Raw genomic sequence first — 18787 nt, 5'->3', positions numbered from 1 at the left:
GGGGAGCGGCCAATCAGCACGCGCGGGCGGGGCGGGGCCCATCCCTCAGCACATACACGCGCAAAATGGCGGCACGGGGGCGGGCGGCACCGCCCCGCTGGGAGGGTCCCGGCTCCCGCCCCCCGAAGCGGTATAGGCCACGGCTGTCGGGGAGCTGCTCGGCAGAGGCCCGGCGCAGAGGTACAGGGCCTTGTGCGTTCGCCCTCTGTGCGCGGGGCGCTCGGGGAGGTTGGCAGCAGGGCAAGAGGTGCTGCGGGCTGAGCCTCCCTCGGCACAGGGCCCAGCTCCTCAGGGTCCTGGGGCTGCCTTGCTCCCTTGGTGCTGCTATCAGTGCTGGCTGTGAAGGGCCCTGGGCATAGCTACCCTGCTTGGTGCAAGGCTTGGGTTGAGCTTTTTGAGACTCTTTATCCCCAGGGCTGGAGCATTGTGCCAGGAGAGGTTCGGGTTGGATATTAAGAAAGATTTCTTCTCTGAAAGAGCGGTGCTGCAGTGGCACAGGCTGCCCAGGGAGGTGGTGCAGTCACCTTGGAAGTGTTCCAGAACCGTGTGGATGTGGCACTGAGGACATGGTCAGTGGGCATGGTGGGGATGGGCTGACGGTTGGACTGGGTGATCTTAGAGGTCTTTTCCAGCCTTAATGATTCTTTGATTGCAAATTTATCGCTATAGGCTTAGCTGGTATCTCAGTGCATACACAGGGCTTTGGTACCTAAATATGTCTTTTTGTGAGGCTGGCCTCTAACTTGTAGCTTTCTTGTTTCTGCAGGCAGGTGTCTCAGGTAGTCTCAGCCAGGATTTGGGAGCGATGTCGCAACAACTCCTGTACCGCGCTCTGGTCTCTGCAAAATGGCTTTCAGAAGCCATCAAGTCCAAGCAAACTGGACAGGCTTTGAAGGTTGTGGATGCATCCTGGTATTTGCCAAAGATGAAGCGTGACCCGAAACAGGAGTTTGAGGAGCGCCATATCCCCGGTGCAGTTTTCTTTGACATTGACCAGTGCAGTGATCGTACTTCACCTTACGATCACATGATGCCCAAGGCTGATGAGTTTGCTGAGTATGTGGGGAAGCTGGGTGTGGGGAATGATTCCCATGTTGTGGTGTATGATGGCAGCGACCAAGGACTCTTCTCAGCACCACGGGTGTGGTGGATGTTCCGCGTCTTTGGACATGAAGCAGTTTCCCTTCTAGATGGTGGCCTGAAGAACTGGCTGCGAGAGGGATTTCCACTGAGCTCTGGGAAAACCCAGGTAGCTCCAGCTGATTTCCATGCCACTTTAGACAAGTGCATGGTGAAAACTTATGAGGACATCTTAGATAACTTGGATTCCCATCGTTTCCAAGTCGTGGATGCGCGTGTTGAAGGACGGTTCCGGGGAATAGAGCCAGAACCCCGAGATGGTAATGTGCCTGCACAGATACTGGCATAGTAAGCCAGGGTAGTAGGGGGACTTAATGTATTCTAAGTTTGACTCCTGTAGAGGTAGGGATGGGAAATATTGTTTTTCTTTATGGGTAGTACTTGAAACAATGTATTCACTTTTTCTCTTTGCCCTTTGGCTGCTGTTTGGAAACTCTGGAGTGGAGAAGCTATGGGTTTTGTTTGTTGGTTGGTTTTGGCTTTGTTTTTCTTGAAGGGCTGGGGTGAGCTAAGCAGTTCTCATAGACCTCAAAGATGTGTATTGATCTCTCCATGTACTGGTGCTCCTCTTCCATCAGAAGAGCCTGTGGAAGTGCTACTACAGTCTGCAGTATGGGTTGCTCTGATGGAGAGAAGATGTGGAGGGAGTTGAGAGGAAGAACAGAACTTCAACAAAAATTAATGTTATATTTTTTGTTTAAACAAAGTAAATTAAACAGTAGATACCCCTTGTGAAATACAGAAATACAGAATTCTTGCAGTAGAATCCTCCCAAACAGTAGAAGTTAATTCCTATGTGTACTGTTTTTCTTTCAGGAATTGAGCCTGGTCATATCCCTGGCTCCCTGAACATTCCCTTCACAAGTTTCCTCACGGAGTCTGGATTAGAGAAGACCCCAGAGCAGATCAGAAGTCTGTTCCAAGAGAAGAAAGTGGACCTCTCGAAGCCTCTGGTGGCTACATGTGGCTCTGGAGTCACTGCCTGCCATGTGGCTCTGGGGGCATACCTCTGTGGCAAGCCAGATGTTGCTGTGTACGATGGGGCCTGGGTGGAATGGTACATGAGGGCACAGCCTGAAAATATTATTTCTGAGGGAAAGGGGAAGACTGTGTAATGAGCCACACTGTCTTTTAGTCATACAGATACTCTGCCTTGAAACTGGATTTGGGAAAAGATGAGTTTGTATGTTCCTGGTTAAGTGTCATAAGGTGAAGGTGTTGGGGAACACGTATTGGCACATGGTGCTTCGCACTTTTGCCTTCTCTGACCCTTTAGGAGCATAAAGACGACCTGACCAGCCTGCTCTGGGTGACCATGCATGAGCAGGTGGGTTGTCCAAGATGATCTCCAGAGCTCTCTTCCAACCTCAACCATTCTGTGAATCTGTGACTTCTTTGCAGTTTCACATGGAGAGAGCACTGATGGCAGTGTGGGAATGCTACTGTGTCAAGCCAAGCTTATGACTCAAGACATTCACCATGTTTAGTCACAGGATGGTCATATTTGTATAGCTGTGCCTCATGGTCTTACTCTCTGCCTCTGTCCTAGAAGCCAGCCAGAACTGTTTTGAGAGCCCAGGGGAAAAAAAAGAAAAAGGTTTTAAAGGAGAAAGTATGGCTTCCAAGTTGGCACTCAATGAGGTTAGAGATTTAGTTTGCATTTCTTCTTGTATTTGAAGTCTTAAATGCAATGTGTATATTTAGCCAACTTTGTACTCCCATTGCTCAAAATTCCCCCCTTAAAAAAAAAAAAAAAAGATTCTGGAATTTTAAAAAGAGTAAATAAACATTTGTTTCAAGGTCTTTCTGCTGAATGACACTTATCTTTGTGTTGCTTGGATGAAGTCTTTCCAGGAAATTGTATAGATTATTCACATGGGGTGTTTTCTTCTTTACTTTCCTTAGCCTCAAGGAGCTCTTTGGACCTGGAAGGATAATGGTGTGCTTATCTCTTGGGTCTTTTTGCCATCTCCCTCCCTACAGTCCTTGCTTGTTTGTTTTTTGTTTTTAAACTCCATGTTAGTCAGTCCCAGTTCTGTTCCTCAAAGACTGAATGTCAGTTCTTATCATGAAAAATGGACTGTATACCTGTCACATCCTGTCAGTGGAACATGAAGGGGAGGGAGAGTGGCCAGATTTATTCTTTTCAATACGTGTTCCATTGTTTCCACGAGACTTACCATGTAACCTTATAAAACAGTGCAACTCTAACCTTCAGCAGAGTAGCACAAAATGGCAAGATTCTTTTTTTCCAGATGACCATTTTCTTATATTTGAAAGCTGAAATCCCCCTAGGTATCTCTGCCCATGTTCAACAGTTTGTTTACAGACAGTTTAGGAATTTCTCCCATCTTTAAAAAAAGAAAGCCCCTTTTGTGGCTCACTGGTAACTTGGTTAATGAGGTTCTGTTCTGGGGCATGCAGCAGCTTGCTCCTTAGGGTCTTGGGGCTGACACTGCAGCAAGCATTGAGTATACAGAGTGCATGGGAGACTGAAACAAATGACCTTTAAGGAGGCAGAGCAAGACACAGAGTAGAATAAAATAATAAAGCTTTATCTTTGTCAGCTTCTATTTAACTTGTTGGGTTTAAACTTCCTGAAAGAGCTTTTTGCAAGTTGCATCACATCTTTAAAATTGTGAAGGCTTACCATTCTGGATCAGCTCCTGATCTAATTGGCTGTTTAATTTTATTCTTCCTGCTAGGGAAAGATTTTCTACTCCCATGCTTTATGGATTTCCCCACCCATCTAATTGCTGCGTTTGCAAAGGCTGGTAGCAACATTTTGCTTTAATCCAAGTGGGGTAATTTTCTAGCAACTGTTTCCTGCAGTAGAAAGGGAGGAACTGGTCCACGTGTCATGTAGGACATCTGATGCTTTTTCTAACTGATGGCACTTGTAAAAGGCTTCTTAAACTGAAGTATGGTATTGGGATAAAAATGGAAGGATAAGCACTGGTGTGAATCAGCTGGTAGGTTCTAAATTCTCTGTGGATGGGCCTCCTGATGTGAACAAGAACCCTGCTTTTTAAGACACCTTAAATATATTTGTACAGACAGCACTGTCTAATACGTGATCCTGTAAGGATATGGCCTCTGACATCTTTTCAGGATTTTTAACTTTTCACTCCACCAGTCAAATTTACTTGTGGTAAGTCATTAAGGTTTAACTTTCTGGGTGTGGTGGGGAGGTGTGGCAGATTTTGTCAATATGTACAAATGGGCAATCAGGAGTACTGTGCCTGCCCTGCTTCTCCATGAAAATTAATTTGTTAGTGAAAATGAATGCATTCTTTCAGTGTTCATCGTTTACAGTAGATGCAGGGGGCTAGTTTTGTCTTTTATCTTTCAGAGTATCCAGCACACTGCTGTACTGCCCTTGTTTCTTTTTGGGACAAAGCAGTCCTTTGTGTTAGTGGGAATCTCTCTGCTCTGCTTCCTCTTGATCCTGAGTTTCTTTCCTTTACCATGCGTGTCAGGCAAAGGTGTCTGGTGCAGCCCAGGAAGTCACCTGGAGATGACAAAATGAAAGATTTCCTCCTCCCCATGCTCTGTGTTTTGACAGTGTGACTCTGTGGCATCCAGCAGGGTCCTTCCCCTCTCTGGTGAGTGTGCCAGGACTTGTAGAACTCAACTGCTCTTTTCCCTGCTGCCCTTAGAATTACAAAATCTTCTCAGCAGTTTTTCCACTTCCCAGCTTTCAGCAAATCTTTTACCAAGCACTTAGCTTTGCTTTGATTTCCCCTCTCAGGAGAAATGGAGAACTTCCTCCCCACACCAAGATATTTTGTGTTTTTGGTGTATGCCCTGTTACATCATATAGCAAAAATCTGTCCCAGACAGTTTTCTGATGTTTTCCCTCCCTATAGCTGAGATCTGTTCTCACACTGTGAAGAACTAGGAACACTGTGGGATCTGAGACAAAGTTTTCAAAGCCTGGAAACTGCAAAAGCCTATTTTGAGCCATAACAGATGCTGCTGGACATATGGAACAGCTGAGGGGACTTGCACCAAGACTAAAAATGTTCTGCAGATTGTTATGTCTCTGTCTCAGTGGATGGGTTCCCTATGGAACTGGAAACAGAGAAGGGGAGAAGGGGATGAGTGCATATCACTAATGTTTATAACCCTGCTCTGGAAAATTTGCTATTGGGAAAGAGGAATAGTGTTCCTGGTGGAAGAGAAGTAGCCTGAAAATCAACTCTGATGTGGAAATAGGGTCATATTGACTTGTGGCTAACTTCAGGCTTAAGCTTTTCCAGCTCTGTATAAATTTGAGAATTTGAGGTCAATATGTAAACTTTTAATTGGCGTATTTTATTATCTGTAATGCTTTTACAGACAGTAAAAGCAGTCTGGGACTTGTGAACAAACAGTCTGGTCAATGAATAACCTCGTGCCTCTTTCAGGGCACAGCTCAGCTTTGAGCCCTATAGGGATGACCATGGTGGCAATGGCTTGGATCTGCTCTGCACCTAGCAATGTAGCAGTGTGTGCATTATGTGAAGCAGTAGCAATGGAGAGGGAGAGGAAGCACTGCAGCTGCCTCATAGGTCCACACATGGATCTGAATTCAGTGGGAAAGGAAAATCATAGAACCACAGAATCATTAAGTTTGGAAAAGACCACTAACATTATCTAGTCCAACTGCCATCCCTTCCCCACCATGCCCACTAGTCATGTCCCTCAGTGCCACATCCACAAGTTTTGGAAGACCTCCAGGGACAGTGACTCTACTACCTCCCTGGGCAGCCTGTGCCAGTACAGCACCACTTTTTCAGAGAAGAAATTTTTCTTAATATCCAACCTTAACCTCTCCTGTCACAGCTTTAAGACCATTCCCTCTCATCCTATTACTCTTACCTTGGAGAAGAGGCCAACCTCCACCTTGCTATAACTTCCTTTCAGATCATGAGAGTGATAAGCTGATTCTCCTCTTCTCCAGACTGAATAATGCCAGCTCCCTCAGCTACTCTCCATCAGACTTGTGCTCCAATCCTCTCACAGCTCCATTGCCCTTCTCTGGACACGCTCCAGGGCCTCAATGTGTTTCTTGTATGGAACGGCTCTAAACTGAACACAGTACTTGAGGTACAGTTTCACCAGTGCCAAATACAGAGGGACAGTCACCTCCCTGCTCCTGCTGACTGCACTATTTCTGATACAAGCTGCGATGCCATTGGTCTTCTATGCCATCTGGGCACACTGCTAGCTCACATTCAGATGGCTGTTGACTAGTAACCTCAGATCCTTTATCTCCAATCAGCTTTGTACTCACTCTGCTCCAGTCCTGTAATGTTGCATGATGTTGTTGTGATCAAAGTGCAGGACCTGGCACTTAGTCTTGCTGAATTTCATACAATTGGCCTCTGTCCATTGATCCAGCCTATCCAGTTCTCTGTAGGGCCATCTGCAAACTCACTGAGGGTGCACTCAGTTGCCTTGCCCAGATAGACAATAAAGCTCTTCAACAGGGCCAGCCCCAATACTTACCACAGGGCAATACCACTCATGGCTGGTTATCATCTGCATTTAACTTCAAAATGCCAAAGAATGGATATTGCTCTCCTCCTACAATTCCACATCATTGTGTTTAGCTCATGTTTTGACCACAGGTGTGGCCATATAATATACCCTGCTGTCCCTGTAGTTCCCTCTCAATCCCTTTTCCCCAGTTCTAGTGCCAGTCATTCTGTCACATATAGAGTTTCTTCTCACCTTCCAGGAACATGACTGTGTCCCTCACATGTACCTCCTGCTCATTTCATCACACATTTGCAACACAGCTCCACCTTTTATAGGGATTAAGCACGAACAGTTCTCTAACAACAATCCTACATTCTCACGTTCCTCACCTATCTTCTTTCTCCCCTGCCACCTTCTTCCTTCCCTGCTTCTGTGAAATCCTGCTGTATTATTTCACACTTAACTTCCCTGTGGGCCATTTGTTCCCCCACAGACTTTCCCAAATCTCAAAGCAGCACCACTGTCTCTTCCCACATCACTGTTTCTTCCCACTAACGACCACTGCATGAGCAATAGTAATCACTGTTACCTGTAGAGGTTTGTCTTGGCCTTCCCATCTCTTCTGGTCCTAGCACGCAACTAGGTGTTATTTACTCACTATTCTGTACACAGGTACATTGCTCACAGGAACTGGAAAAAGATCAGCTCACCTGCATGCTATGGAATCTTTCTCTTCCTGGTCCAACATGCCTGGCTCAGCTGGCAGTCAAACTGATCTCTGCTGGTTACAAGTGAACTGTCTTCCTCTCATCAGCATGTCCCATGTAGGGATTTTACTTTGCCCAATTTGCTGTGGGCTTAATGGCAAATATCAGTGTTACTTGCCCTCTACCACAGAGAAGAGAAAAGATGGTTTCTTCTCCAGTGCCTCATGCCACAGCGTGTTCATTAACTAAATGATCGTGCAGGTTGAAACCCAGATGTATTTGCAGTCTGCCTGAGTGGTGACACTGCCTATGCTGACACACAGTGATTCCTTCTCCCACCGATGCTCCAAAACTCAACAGCTCCTAAGAGCAACTCCACAGATTCAGTGATGCATTGCATGCAATGTACCCAGCTGGACTCTTCAGGCTGTGATGTATGTGTACTGAATGCTGCAGTGTCGGCAGCTTTCTGCAGCTTTTAACAGCAGGTATGCTGGCTGCTGAGCAAAGAATCTCTCAGTTTACCCTTTCCCCTTTTTACCTTTGTGCTTGTTCAGGTCCACTACCTATCTATACAGTTGCTGCCCAGCTTTCCCTGCTCCTGGTCTGTCTGGGCAATTGGACCTGTCCCTGTGATCAGCTTTGTGTTCAGTGGGGCTGTATGGCATTGCATACTCATGTTGCTCTCTATAAGCTCTTGCTTGCTGTTGTCTCTGACTCTGTGCAAATGTCTTGTATGTAGTTAACATCAAAGCAGGAAGAACAGGCATTTATTATTTGAATTTATTTCTCCTCTGTTCTATTGCTTAATTTTAATGGACCTTAAGAAGGGCAGCTTGGAACTATATCCAGTGATGATGTGCAAATCAGGCTCTTATGTAGCCCACCCCAACTACTCATTATAGCATTTCAGCTGGTAACTCACCCTGGACTGTCTTCTTCCTAAAAGAGATTTTCACTTACAACAAGAAACTCCCTGGCCTGAGGGAGTTACAGTAAAGCTCATACTGTGTATGGAAGAAAACAAGGGATGGGGTTGTTGTATCTTGACCTCTTTTCATACTTACATGTTACTACTTCAGATTGAGCTACTTGCCTTTCACCCCATTGCCCTGGGGTGAGCAAGTGTTGGCTACAAATGGCAACTAGCATTGGTGGAAGAAGGTGTGCTCTGAATACAGGCCATCCCTGACCCATGAGCAGCATTGGCATGGGAGAGGTTGGAGAGGAAGGCAGCAAAAACAAGGGATTGGATCTAAAATGGAGAGAGAGAGACTGAGGGACTGTGAAACAGGCTTGGAGGAAAGGGAGGCAAGCTGAACCCTTAATAGAAAAAGGAACAAAATAAAGGCAGGGCAGATTTCTGGGAGGGGAAGATAAGGGGCAGTAGGCTGCCACCTTCTACTGCTGCATTCATATCAGGGAGCCACGGTCCTCCTTCTCTGTCTCTGTTGCAGCTGTGGCCAGAGCTGACAGGATCTCATGTTCCTAACACACCAGAATATAATGCAGAGCTCTTAGATATGCCATGGCTCGACTCAGAGCCAGAGGTAGGAAGGAAACAGTCTCACAGCCCAGGGTTGTGTTGTACTGTCTGTACTTGTGTTGTACTGGTGCTTCAGCTCAGGTTGGTGACAGTCTGAGCATCCTTGATGTCTTCTGCTGCTCAGTGGAGAGTGGCCCAGGGGCTGGGGACTAATTTATTAATGGACCTGCTCAACGCAAAAAGAAAATAAAATAAAATTAACCTCTCTCTATTAATGGTCACTACAGAGCTGACAAGATCTTGATATAAATTAAAGGAGATCCAAAGTTATTTGATTTTACACCCTGCAGCAGCTGATTTGTTCCTGTGCTTAGATTAGTTGGAGGTCAGCAATTTCAAAACCTTTTCCTTGTTACCCTCTCTTTCCCCCCTCCCCTTTGCATTCCTCCACAGAAGGAGCAAAGTACAGTTATACCATCTTTGTCAAGAGAATTCTGGGTAATTTGGGGAAGGGTGACACTACACTCATGTTCTGTGATGATAAAAGGGAGTGATTTTTAAGCAAAAGAAAAGAGAGAATGAAGAAAAGACAAGAAATGTGTGTAATGAGTAAAACATGATCTTTTTATTTTTCCACTCTTTCCCCCCCCCCCAGTAACCCCCACCTCAGAAGACCCAAGATGTAGGTGAAAGAAGAAAGTGTCTGCAGGGCACAGTGGTGTTCCTGCAGTGCTGCATTGCCCTGGCAAGAAGGAGCCACAGAGTTGCTTCAGGTGAAGGAAAACTTTGGGCCACATTCAGGTGAAACATCAGCCTTTTCTTTCCATCCCCAGTGTGCCTGAGCTGCTGGCAAGCACTATTGTGTTTAAGAGGGAGAGGGAAAAGCGGAGCTGCTGAAGAAAGAACTCATTCAGGTCATGTCCATGCCATGGAGTGCATTTTAACAGTCCCGTGGGTATGAACTGCCAAGCTGCATGCTTGACTTGGCAAGAGGAGTGGCAGAGGCAGGGCTGTGCTCAGCAAGGAGCAATTGGCACATCGGTATCTGCATGTGGTATGCCTGGGGCAGAGGTAAAGATCCATGCAGAGCAGGGTTAAAATCTGAACTCTCTGCAGCCAAGACAGCATCAGAGCTGGGAAATAGTCAGTGGTCTGTGGAATGGTTTGTGACAGTAGGACCATATCAAGGGGGAGGAGGAAGGGGAGCATTAGCTGAATCAGCGACTCTTCTAAGTCAGAAGAAAAATTATTCCTGCCCTCCTGCCAGCACTTCATGCAGATCCAAGATACTGTTCCCAGAAGAGTCCCTACATATGTTAGCAGGAAGACAACTGTCTGCACACTTTGCAGCAAGAACAGCGTGGCAACTGATGCAGCACAGTGCTGTGAGCCTGGGGTAATGTATCTCCTGAAGGGAAAGCTGTGGAGGGCAGTGCTGATGGGCTTAATCTGCTGACTGCCAGAAATCAGAGATCTTCTTTCTGACTCCAGGGATGCCTGCCTGCAAGATCCATGACTCAAAGCAAGCAAATGACTAGCTGTAGTGTTACGTATTACAGCATCCCCTTTTGTGGAGACGGCAGGCTGGAAAAACTACAGTTCCCAGCACCCTTTTATGCATGTCTCTGAAACTACAGTTCCCAGAACCTTTTCATGAGCCGGGGAGGGTGTACATGGAAGTAATTGCTGAGGAATTTTGCATCACACCCCATACTTTCAGTGCTGGCCAGCTCTTGGTTAGTGAAAACTGAAACGGAGGAAAAGCCAGGGAGCATTGAGACTGTGGTTTTCCCACCCCTAATAACTGCAGCACAGGGCATCTTTCTCCCCCTGGGGTCTCCCTGGGCAGACGCAGGGAGGATCCTTGCCCTTAAGGGAAACACGGCTGCTACGGAAGGAGAGCAGACAAACTACAGATCCCAGCATTCCCTAGCAGGCAGCACCTGCGGCAGTCCCTGCATGCCAGGGGGGATGAGGATGTGGATGGAGGGCGGGGAAGAGATGAAGGGTGCTGTGGGGCTGCGCTGCAGCTGGGACCCACCCCCCATTGATGCCCAGGCCAAGTGGGTGAGGCTCAATGTGGGGGGTACCGTCTTCCTTACCACCAGGCAGACCCTGTGCCGGGAGCAGAAATCTTTCCTGTGTCGCTTGTGCCAGGGCGAGGAGCTGCAGTCGGACCGGGTAAGGCAGCTGCATTGCCTCCTGCACCATGCCCCTCTGAGCACGGGGAGGGCTGCAGGGCTATAGGGCTGGAGCCAGACCCCAACAGCTGTAGGAGTAACCCAGAGAATAATACCTTCACCTTCTCCGCTATCCCAGAAAGAATTTTATCTTCCCTGTTACTGCCTGGCTGTGTTGTAGCCCAGCATCTAATTTCCCCACATGGGGAAAAGCAAGGCCATGTCCCCTCCACCCCTGCTGCTCCATCACCCCAGATGCCCTGGGGGTACCTCCCAGATGTAGCTGCCTGCCTCAACCTTTTTCCCTGTGAGGGGTCTCTGCTCCCTCACACTGGGCCTGTACACATAGTTGCAGGAGCCTCAGGTCAGGTTTTTTTGGCTTTCTTAGCTGGATTGGTCCATGCTGAGATGGACATTCTGAGCATAATAATGCAGGAGTTAAAATCTGAGTGAAGTTATCTTATAGAGATATAGCATATCTCAGGAGTGTGAATTGCAGATGGGTGCAGGCCAAGATGCCCCACATTTTTTCACCTCATGGTCTACCTCTTGTTGCTAGGATGAGACTGGTGCATACCTTATAGACCGGGACCCTACTTACTTTGGACCCATCCTGAATTTCCTCCGTCATGGGAAGCTGGTCCTGGATAAAGATATGGCTGAAGAGGGTGAGTCTTGGAGCTCAGAAGCTTCCCATTTAACCACTGCTGGAGCAGAACAGTAGGATTTGTAGTTGACTTCCTTGTCATGAAGATTGGTGTGGGAGATTTGAGAAGGTCATCCTTGCAGCTCTTGGAAAGCATGTTTCCTTCACTAAGTGGGAATGGAGCAGGTGGAGAAGGCATCCTGCATGTATTGAGTTCTTATGGCTGTTAGTTGAGCAGAAGTGTCACTGAGATGGAAGCAGACAAGTCTCCCATCCTCGATAAACTGTTTTATTACCTGTTCCTGATACACTTTTAACCAGGCTTTGTGACTGAGGTTTGTGTTAATGACAGTGTTTCTAATTAGGAGTGAAAACCCAGAAGACCAAACAGACTAACTGACTATAATAAACCCCATAATTAATCAGTGACATGTAATGTATGCTAATAGCGCTCTGATGGGCTGTGGACTGCAGCAATTCCAGTGGAACAAGCCAAACAAACCAATTCCTCATTTGATGTTGACAGAGTCCAATAGGATAACTCAGTAACATCATCATGGTGTTACAAGCCAGCAATCCCCAATGCCTCATTATTTTTTGGATGTTAGAGACTAACAAGCAGCCAATTTCAAAGACAGGCTGTGCTGTCCAGCCCTTGCCAAGCACAGTTGCTGCAGGTTCATTAGCCTTCTTGCCTCTCTTACATATTTTTACCAAGGAGTGTTTTATTCAGAATCATTTTATGAGTTACAATGCAAAAAAAAAAAATATCTAAGAAATAGTAGAGTTGTAATAAACATGATTCAGAGATGTTCCTTACTTATCACTGATTGTTACCCTCCGGTCAGACAGAGTTCAGCCAAGGCTTTTAACACCAGATCTGAAACATAAACAGGAGTCTTGTTCTGTTCACAGCTGATCTGTTGCCTTTTGCTCCTGACACAGACAGGCTAGCATGAAACCAACCCGTTAGAAGGTTCGTGGCTGAATGGGAGACTCTGAGTGGATCTGAGTTCTCAGGTAGAGAAGGATCAAAACCCCACCAGCATTGTCTGTACGCTGATCTGGGTACACATGAATGTTGGTTCCTGGCCTCCTTCCCCTCAATGACCCACTGAGAACCCACCTCCCTTTCCCTGATGGCTTGTTAGCAAGCAGGAGGATCTCAGGAGAGGTGAAGGATGCAGACACAATGCAGAAAAATCAAAACAGTTCTCTATCTGCCTGCTCTGTGATGAACAAAATATTGAAGTCATATGGAGATGCAACTCTAACAGGTCCAGGGGGAAGGATGGAATTTTTTTTCTCTGGACAAACCAGAACAAATTGTGGTTCTCTACCTTCCAAAGAGGGCTTGAACAAAGTGATAACTAGCGGTCACTGAGAGCATGGATCTCCTTGGCCTGTAATCTAAAAGTCGGTTTTGGACTCTCAGGGAAATCCTCCACTTCCTTGAGAATATATTAGCAGACCTTGGCACCAGCCTTCACTGTTTCTGTAATGGTAGATAGCATAAAGAAATTGGGATGAGCAGTAGAACACAACACAAGAGGGCCAGTGTTCAATTCTCTGCAGTAAAGGTTTCAAGCAACAGGAACTTGTTAAAATTCTGCATAAAGCTTAGGTATCATTTCATCCAAGGGACATAACCTTGGGAAATGTACATAGAATTGGTTCTTTTTGGCTTGCAAAACAATATGGCTGTTAACTTCGTGGTTTTTGTGTCATTCTTTCTTAGGGGTCCTGGAAGAAGCAGAGTTCTATAACATTGGCCCTTTAATCCGGATAATTAAGGATCGACTGGAGGAGAAGGACTACACAGTGACGCAGGTATGGTGGGAAATGGCAAACAAAGATAGTGAGGAAGGAGGAAATGCTAAAAGGGAGAATGAAATCTAAAGGGAGAGCAGATGTGGGAGAGGCAGCAGGGAGTGGAAAGAAGCAACTAATTAGAGTTTATGTGCTAATCTGTGTTTAGCAAAATCTTGCTTGGGGACAGGCTAACACCAATTTAGTCACAATAAACAAGTTCCACATTTGTTTTGCAGCTCCAGAAGTAGTGCTGGATGTAGCCTCTGAAACAAAATTGGCTTCTAGAAGAAGCCTGCTAGTTGCTGTGGTTGGCAACCCTGCACACAGCAGGGGGGTTGAAACTAGATGTTCAATATGGTCCCTTTCAACCCAGGCCATTCTATGATTCAGTGATTCTATGATTCTGTGTTTGTGGTGATGTGGGAAGAAGTACTCTGGTATGGAGAGTCCTGAGAGTGTAGTCACAGTGAAGAATGTAGGGATACTTCTAGAGAAACCTGAAGGGAACAAGTGAAGAAATGTCTGTAGAAGAGAAATGCAGAAAATGAAGCACAAGAAATCAATCTCATGGCACAATCACACCTTGTCTTGGCTAATAACCTTTTCAAAACTGCCTTCTGGGAATCTTGACTGATATCTCACTTTTCATCATGTCTGCCTTAGGACGTAAGCCTCCAGCAATGCAATCACTTTGTGCTTGCAAAACCCCATCAATATTTGTGGCATTTGCATAAATGACTTTGTAATGACAAATGCAAACTCCCTGTAGGAAAGAGTCCACTGTCTTCTGAGGACATTGCATAAAGCCCTCAGCTCAGTTCCTTTTCTTCAAAAGTGATAGCACCATTTTTGCTCCCCAAAGCAGCACAGTACAAGGCTTGGTTGTACTTTCCACCCCATCTTGAATCTTGGATATGGTGAGGATAGTTCTGTAAAGAAGGGGTGCTACCTCTTCCTTCTGCAGATGGGCAGTGGTCTTTAGTATTTGACCTCTGTCAACATCCCTGTCTGCAATTTTTTTCTGTCAGGTGCCTCCTAAACATGTCTACCGTGTGCTACAGTGCCAGGAAGAGGAGCTCACTCAAATGGTTTCCACTATGTCTGATGGATGGCGCTTTGAGCAGGTATGGGGAGGATAGAGGAGGAGGGTGAGGAGTTGTCTTTTGGAACACAGATGGATGGCTGTATGGAATACCACACAGCCCCCAGGCAAGGTATCTTCCCTATCTGAGAAGATTGGGTCAGTTGTTGATGGTGCTGTCACACCTACCGTCTCTCACCTCTTCTCTTGAAGCTTAGAGGACATTCCCTGTTTTCTGCACTTGCTCGGCTTAGTTATAAGGCCTGGGGGCAGGGGCTGGAGTCCTGCTGTGTGGCAGGATCCTTTACTCCCTAGGTGAAGTGGAAGTTTGCAGTAACATGTTTGTTATCATTGTTTTTGTCTTCTCCAGCTTGTGAACATTGGCTCGTGTTACAACTACGGGAATGAGGATCAGACAGAGTTCCTGTGTGTGGTCTCCAAGGAACTGTGCAACTCTCCCAGTGGTCTGAGCTCTGAGTCCAGCCACAAAGCCAAGGTGAGACCAACTTCACTATGGCCTTTCTCTTATTGCTTATGAAACAGTTTGCTCTAGTTCACCCCCTCTTCCTTTCTTCTCTCCACTGTGACCGTGGAGAACTCAGCAGTGAAATAGGTGGTGATATACAGGGGCTTTATGACATCACACCACGACATTATACCAATGGCCCAAAACAAGGAATGTGTGTGTTCAAGTGGTGATGCCTGGCTGTGTGTGCCAAATAGCTTTATCAAGTGATCCTGGCACTTCTCATGCTTCTCTAAAATCCTCCTCATACCTCCTCATGACCATGCTGTGTGATTTTGCCAAGGTTTCTGCAGCATTCTCATTCTTTGTTGAGTCACATCTACGTGACAGGAGGTCACTTTCTCCCCTTTGAAGGGAAGGACAGGAAAATGTGGTGTTGCATGACATCATGTAGACACCTAGATACAAGAAGGAGCACTAGAAACTGATGGAAACTGTTGGGCAGAGGGATCACAACACTTGTAAGAACAACCCTTATATGTTTCTGTATAAGAAAAGTCTCTTTGCCTCCTGACCCAGAACTGTCTTGGCTGTGGGGAAAGGTCCCTTTCTATTTCAGCATCATGACCATTGCTTTATGCACTTGTGTATCAGCAAGAACTTCCATGGCTCATCTGGCAAGTGTCTCCACTCTTTCTTCCCTTTGTCCTGCATGCTGGCCTGCAGAGCGCAGAGGAGAACGTGGAGGAAGAAGAGCAGGAGATGGAGGAGGAGGCAGAGGCAGAAGCAGAAGAGAAAGGTGCAGCAAATCCTTGAGGAAAAAAATAGACTAACCCCCAGGCATAGATTCATCCACCTTTCTGGTGAGAACTCACAGCTAGCAGCAGGAAAGAACTAGGTGTGGGGTGGAGGGGACGTCCTCCCAGGGAGCAGGAGTCTATCTGGAGATAAAGCTCATAGGGAGGTGTTGTTACCTTGGCTGCTGCTTTGTGTTTTTAACTGTTTGGTTTATTTATATTTTTATTTGCAGACTGTCCACGTACTGGACACTCCTTCCTCCTCCCCTCCATCTCCATCTCTGCACTGTCACCTGCCTGGGACACCCTACCCCATTCCCCAGCCTCCAGCATTCTCCCCTCTGCTCTCTTTGCCCCTCGCAGCCTTCTTCCAGCAGACCTGGTTCCCGTCTCCCCTTCCAAACCCAAGATTCTGTTTGTTCCCTCCTCAGGGCCCCATCTCTCTCTGCTCCTCACTTTTCCTACTCTGCAGGTATGTTACCTATATGCACTCTCAGATCCTGCCAGTTTGAGCTCTGCATGAGTGACTCACATCCTTCCCTCTTGTGGATAAAGTCCTGGTTTGTAGAACTTGGGGACGGGGAAAAGCAGGGGGAGGTTGAGTCATTTCTAAGGTGGCTTTTCTGATTCTCATCATACATGTGCCTTCACAGAGCCAAGCTGTTCTTACAGCTCTGGACTGGAGGCTCTGGAAGCAGCAGGGAAAGTGCAATCAGGAGTAAGGAGGAGGGCAGGGAAGAATGGGGAAGAATGCAAAGCAGGCAAGGATGGCACAGGGGAATGCCTGCCGGGTGGCTGCCTGCCATGCATGCCACATCACTTCTGATTGCCATCCATTCTTGCAGCTCCTTTGCCCTGCCCTGCTCATGCTTCCCTTGACATTCCAGTGCCAGAGGGTGGTGAAGGTGTACTGGAAGCTGTCGGTCCCTGCTCCAGATGTTTCTACAGCTGTGCTTGAAAGGGGCCTCTGCTCTGCCTCCTACTGAGACAGGCTGCCCATCTGCGGCTGAACAAAGAAAGCTTTCACAGGAGGACCCCTCTCTCTAGCTGGAAAACAGATTTCTTGTTGAACTGGTGGTGCTCAGTGCCACTTTCCATCCTAATGGGGGGCACTTGTTAGCTGGATGGCATTTCTCACTTCCCGTGTTCAAGAGCCTCCTTGTTCGTGGCTATGGGACCTGAGTGTTATTCTCTCAAAAGGCAGTGTGTGTTAATCACAGACTTTTCTCTTTTCACCCCACCCTCAATCCTCTTCCCTTCCTTTTCCCTTTTTCCCTTTTTCCCTTTTTCCCTTTTTCCCTTTTTCCCTTTTTCCCTTCCCCCTTCCCTTCCCTTCCCTTCCCTTCCCTTCCCTTCCCTTCCCTTCCCTTCCCTTCCCTTCCCTTCCCTTCCCTTCCCTTCCCTTCCCTTCCCTTCCCTTCCCATCTTGTTTCCTCTGTCATGTGCTCTTTCCCTTTTTCTGTTTCTTGCCCTCTTTGATTTGGTTTCTCTCTCTCTCTCTCCTTCTCTAGCAGTTACAAGCCAGAGGCCTGAGGATGTGATTCTGACTCTGCACTCCAGCCTTTTCATTTCTGCTTGATATCTTTATTTTTGTACGGTAGCATATGGCAGACCCTTGTGCTGCAGTGACACCCGCAGCCCCCTTCACTCTCCACACTCAGCTGTTGACTTTTACAAACTCATCTCTGCCCGGAGGAGGGCAGATGCTCCAAAGAGAGCTGCAGGGGCTGGAGCCCTATCCTTTGCCTAGAAGAATGGCTTTCTTTAATGTCACAGTGGCCCCTGCTGGGGACATCAGTAATCAACCACTGCAGAACTTTGCTTCCTTCCTGAGCACCGGTGCCCATATGTACTAGCCCAGATGTATTAGCATTTGCAGTAGGACCACTCCTTGTCCATTCACAGTTGCAGGCAACTGGTCTGGGCGTTTGCCCAGAGGGCAAATGCAGGGACGCTGCTTGTTTTTTTTCTTCTTTTCTTTTTTTTTCTTTCTGGGCCACCTACACTGCTGGTGGAATGTCCCTGTGCTGGGTGTCACCTTGCTGGTGTCTCACTCCCTGTCCCCCTAAATATCTCTACATTGGATGGGTGAGTGGAGGCAGATGTGTGCTACCTGAGTACCTGTTGGGGATGTGCTGGCATCAGACAGAAGGTCTGGTAGGACGGGAGCATCCCTGCCTCAGAGAGCCAGGGGTTCACTTCACCGCTGCATCTGAAGATGCCAGGTTGTAGCTCCTAAATAAATCTCACACTTTCTTCCTCCTTGCTGCCTCTCATTTCGAGTAGTAGCCATTTGGTGTTGGGAGGCTGGACAAAAGGATTGATCACCTGGAGCCATCAGAAGTTGAGCCTGCCTACTGGGCAGGGATATCTCGTGCTGCATTTGTGCTGCATCCCCATGCAGGTGGAGCTACAGAGCAGGTTTGCTAATCGCTATCCACCCTCTTAAGCTGTAACAATGAAGACTGCCTATCTTGAAGACATGTTGACCCTGCTGTGTCTGGGACATAGCTGGGAGGGAGGGCAGGAAACTTGCACTAGTTTGCCAGTGCCAGGACTGAAGTTTGGCCAAAAAGATTCAAACCCCAAACGAATTTGTAACAGAATAATCATAGAATCATACAAGTTGAAAAAGAGGACTAAGATTATCTAGTCCAGCCACCAGCCCATCCCCACCATGCCCACTGACCACATCCCTCAGTGCCACATCCACACGGTTCTGGAGCACCTCCAGGGACGGTGACTGCACCACCTCCCTGGGCAGCCTGTGCCACTGCAGCACCACTCTTTCTGGGAAGAAATTTTTCCAAATATCCAACCTGAACCTCCCTAGTGCAACTTCAGTCCATCAGCTCTCATCCTAAATAGTAGACAATAATAAATCAAATTAAAGCAAAAAAAAAAAAAAAAAAAAAAAAAAAAAATCAAATTATTTTTATTTCTATTTCCAGCGTGGCCATGTTATATATATATACATATAACTACTTATGCATATATATATATATA

At 46.9% G+C, this 18787-nt stretch overlaps 2 protein-coding genes across 8 annotated transcripts; both read left to right on the top strand.

Moving 5' to 3' along the window:
* Positions 1–35: 35 nt before the first annotated feature.
* MPST (mercaptopyruvate sulfurtransferase) lies at positions 36–2957 on the top strand. Of its 2 annotated transcripts, none has more exons than XM_090142741.1 (3): positions 36–180; positions 767–1400; positions 1957–2957. In XM_090142741.1, the coding sequence occupies exons 2-3, from the start codon at positions 806–808 to the stop codon at positions 2253–2255; spliced, it is 894 nt and encodes a 297-aa protein (XP_089998867.1). In that variant the 5' UTR covers positions 36–180; positions 767–805; the 3' UTR covers positions 2256–2957. The 2 variants fall into 2 exon arrangements, with proteins under 2 accessions (XP_089998867.1, XP_089998870.1); XM_090142744.1 differs by lacking the exon at positions 36–180 and adding an exon at positions 187–569.
* A 7550-nt stretch (positions 2958–10507) lies between these two features.
* KCTD17 (potassium channel tetramerization domain containing 17) lies at positions 10508–18646 on the top strand. 6 transcript variants are annotated; one of them, XM_090142716.1, is made up of 7 exons: positions 10508–10980; positions 11539–11647; positions 13364–13455; positions 14466–14561; positions 14889–15014; positions 16213–16253; positions 17293–18646. In XM_090142716.1, exons 1-7 carry the CDS (start codon positions 10759–10761, stop codon positions 17312–17314), a joined length of 708 nt encoding a protein of 235 aa, XP_089998842.1. In that variant the 5' UTR covers positions 10508–10758; the 3' UTR covers positions 17315–18646. The 6 variants fall into 6 exon arrangements, with proteins under 6 accessions (XP_089998842.1, XP_089998833.1, XP_089998823.1 ...); XM_090142697.1 differs by lacking the exon at positions 16213–16253 and adding an exon at positions 15639–15847 and having other exon boundaries at positions 10509–10980; XM_090142707.1 differs by lacking the exon at positions 17293–18646 and having other exon boundaries at positions 16213–17064.
* Positions 18647–18787: the final 141 nt, after the last annotated feature.

This window comes from Phasianus colchicus, chromosome 1 (assembly GCF_987193195.1).
Source record: "Phasianus colchicus chromosome 1, bPhaCol1.hap1.1, whole genome shotgun sequence".
NCBI lineage: Eukaryota > Metazoa > Chordata > Aves > Galliformes > Phasianidae > Phasianus > Phasianus colchicus.
The sequence above is the reverse complement of the archived record's forward strand: the minus strand, read 5'-3'. Positions and strand labels throughout refer to the sequence as shown.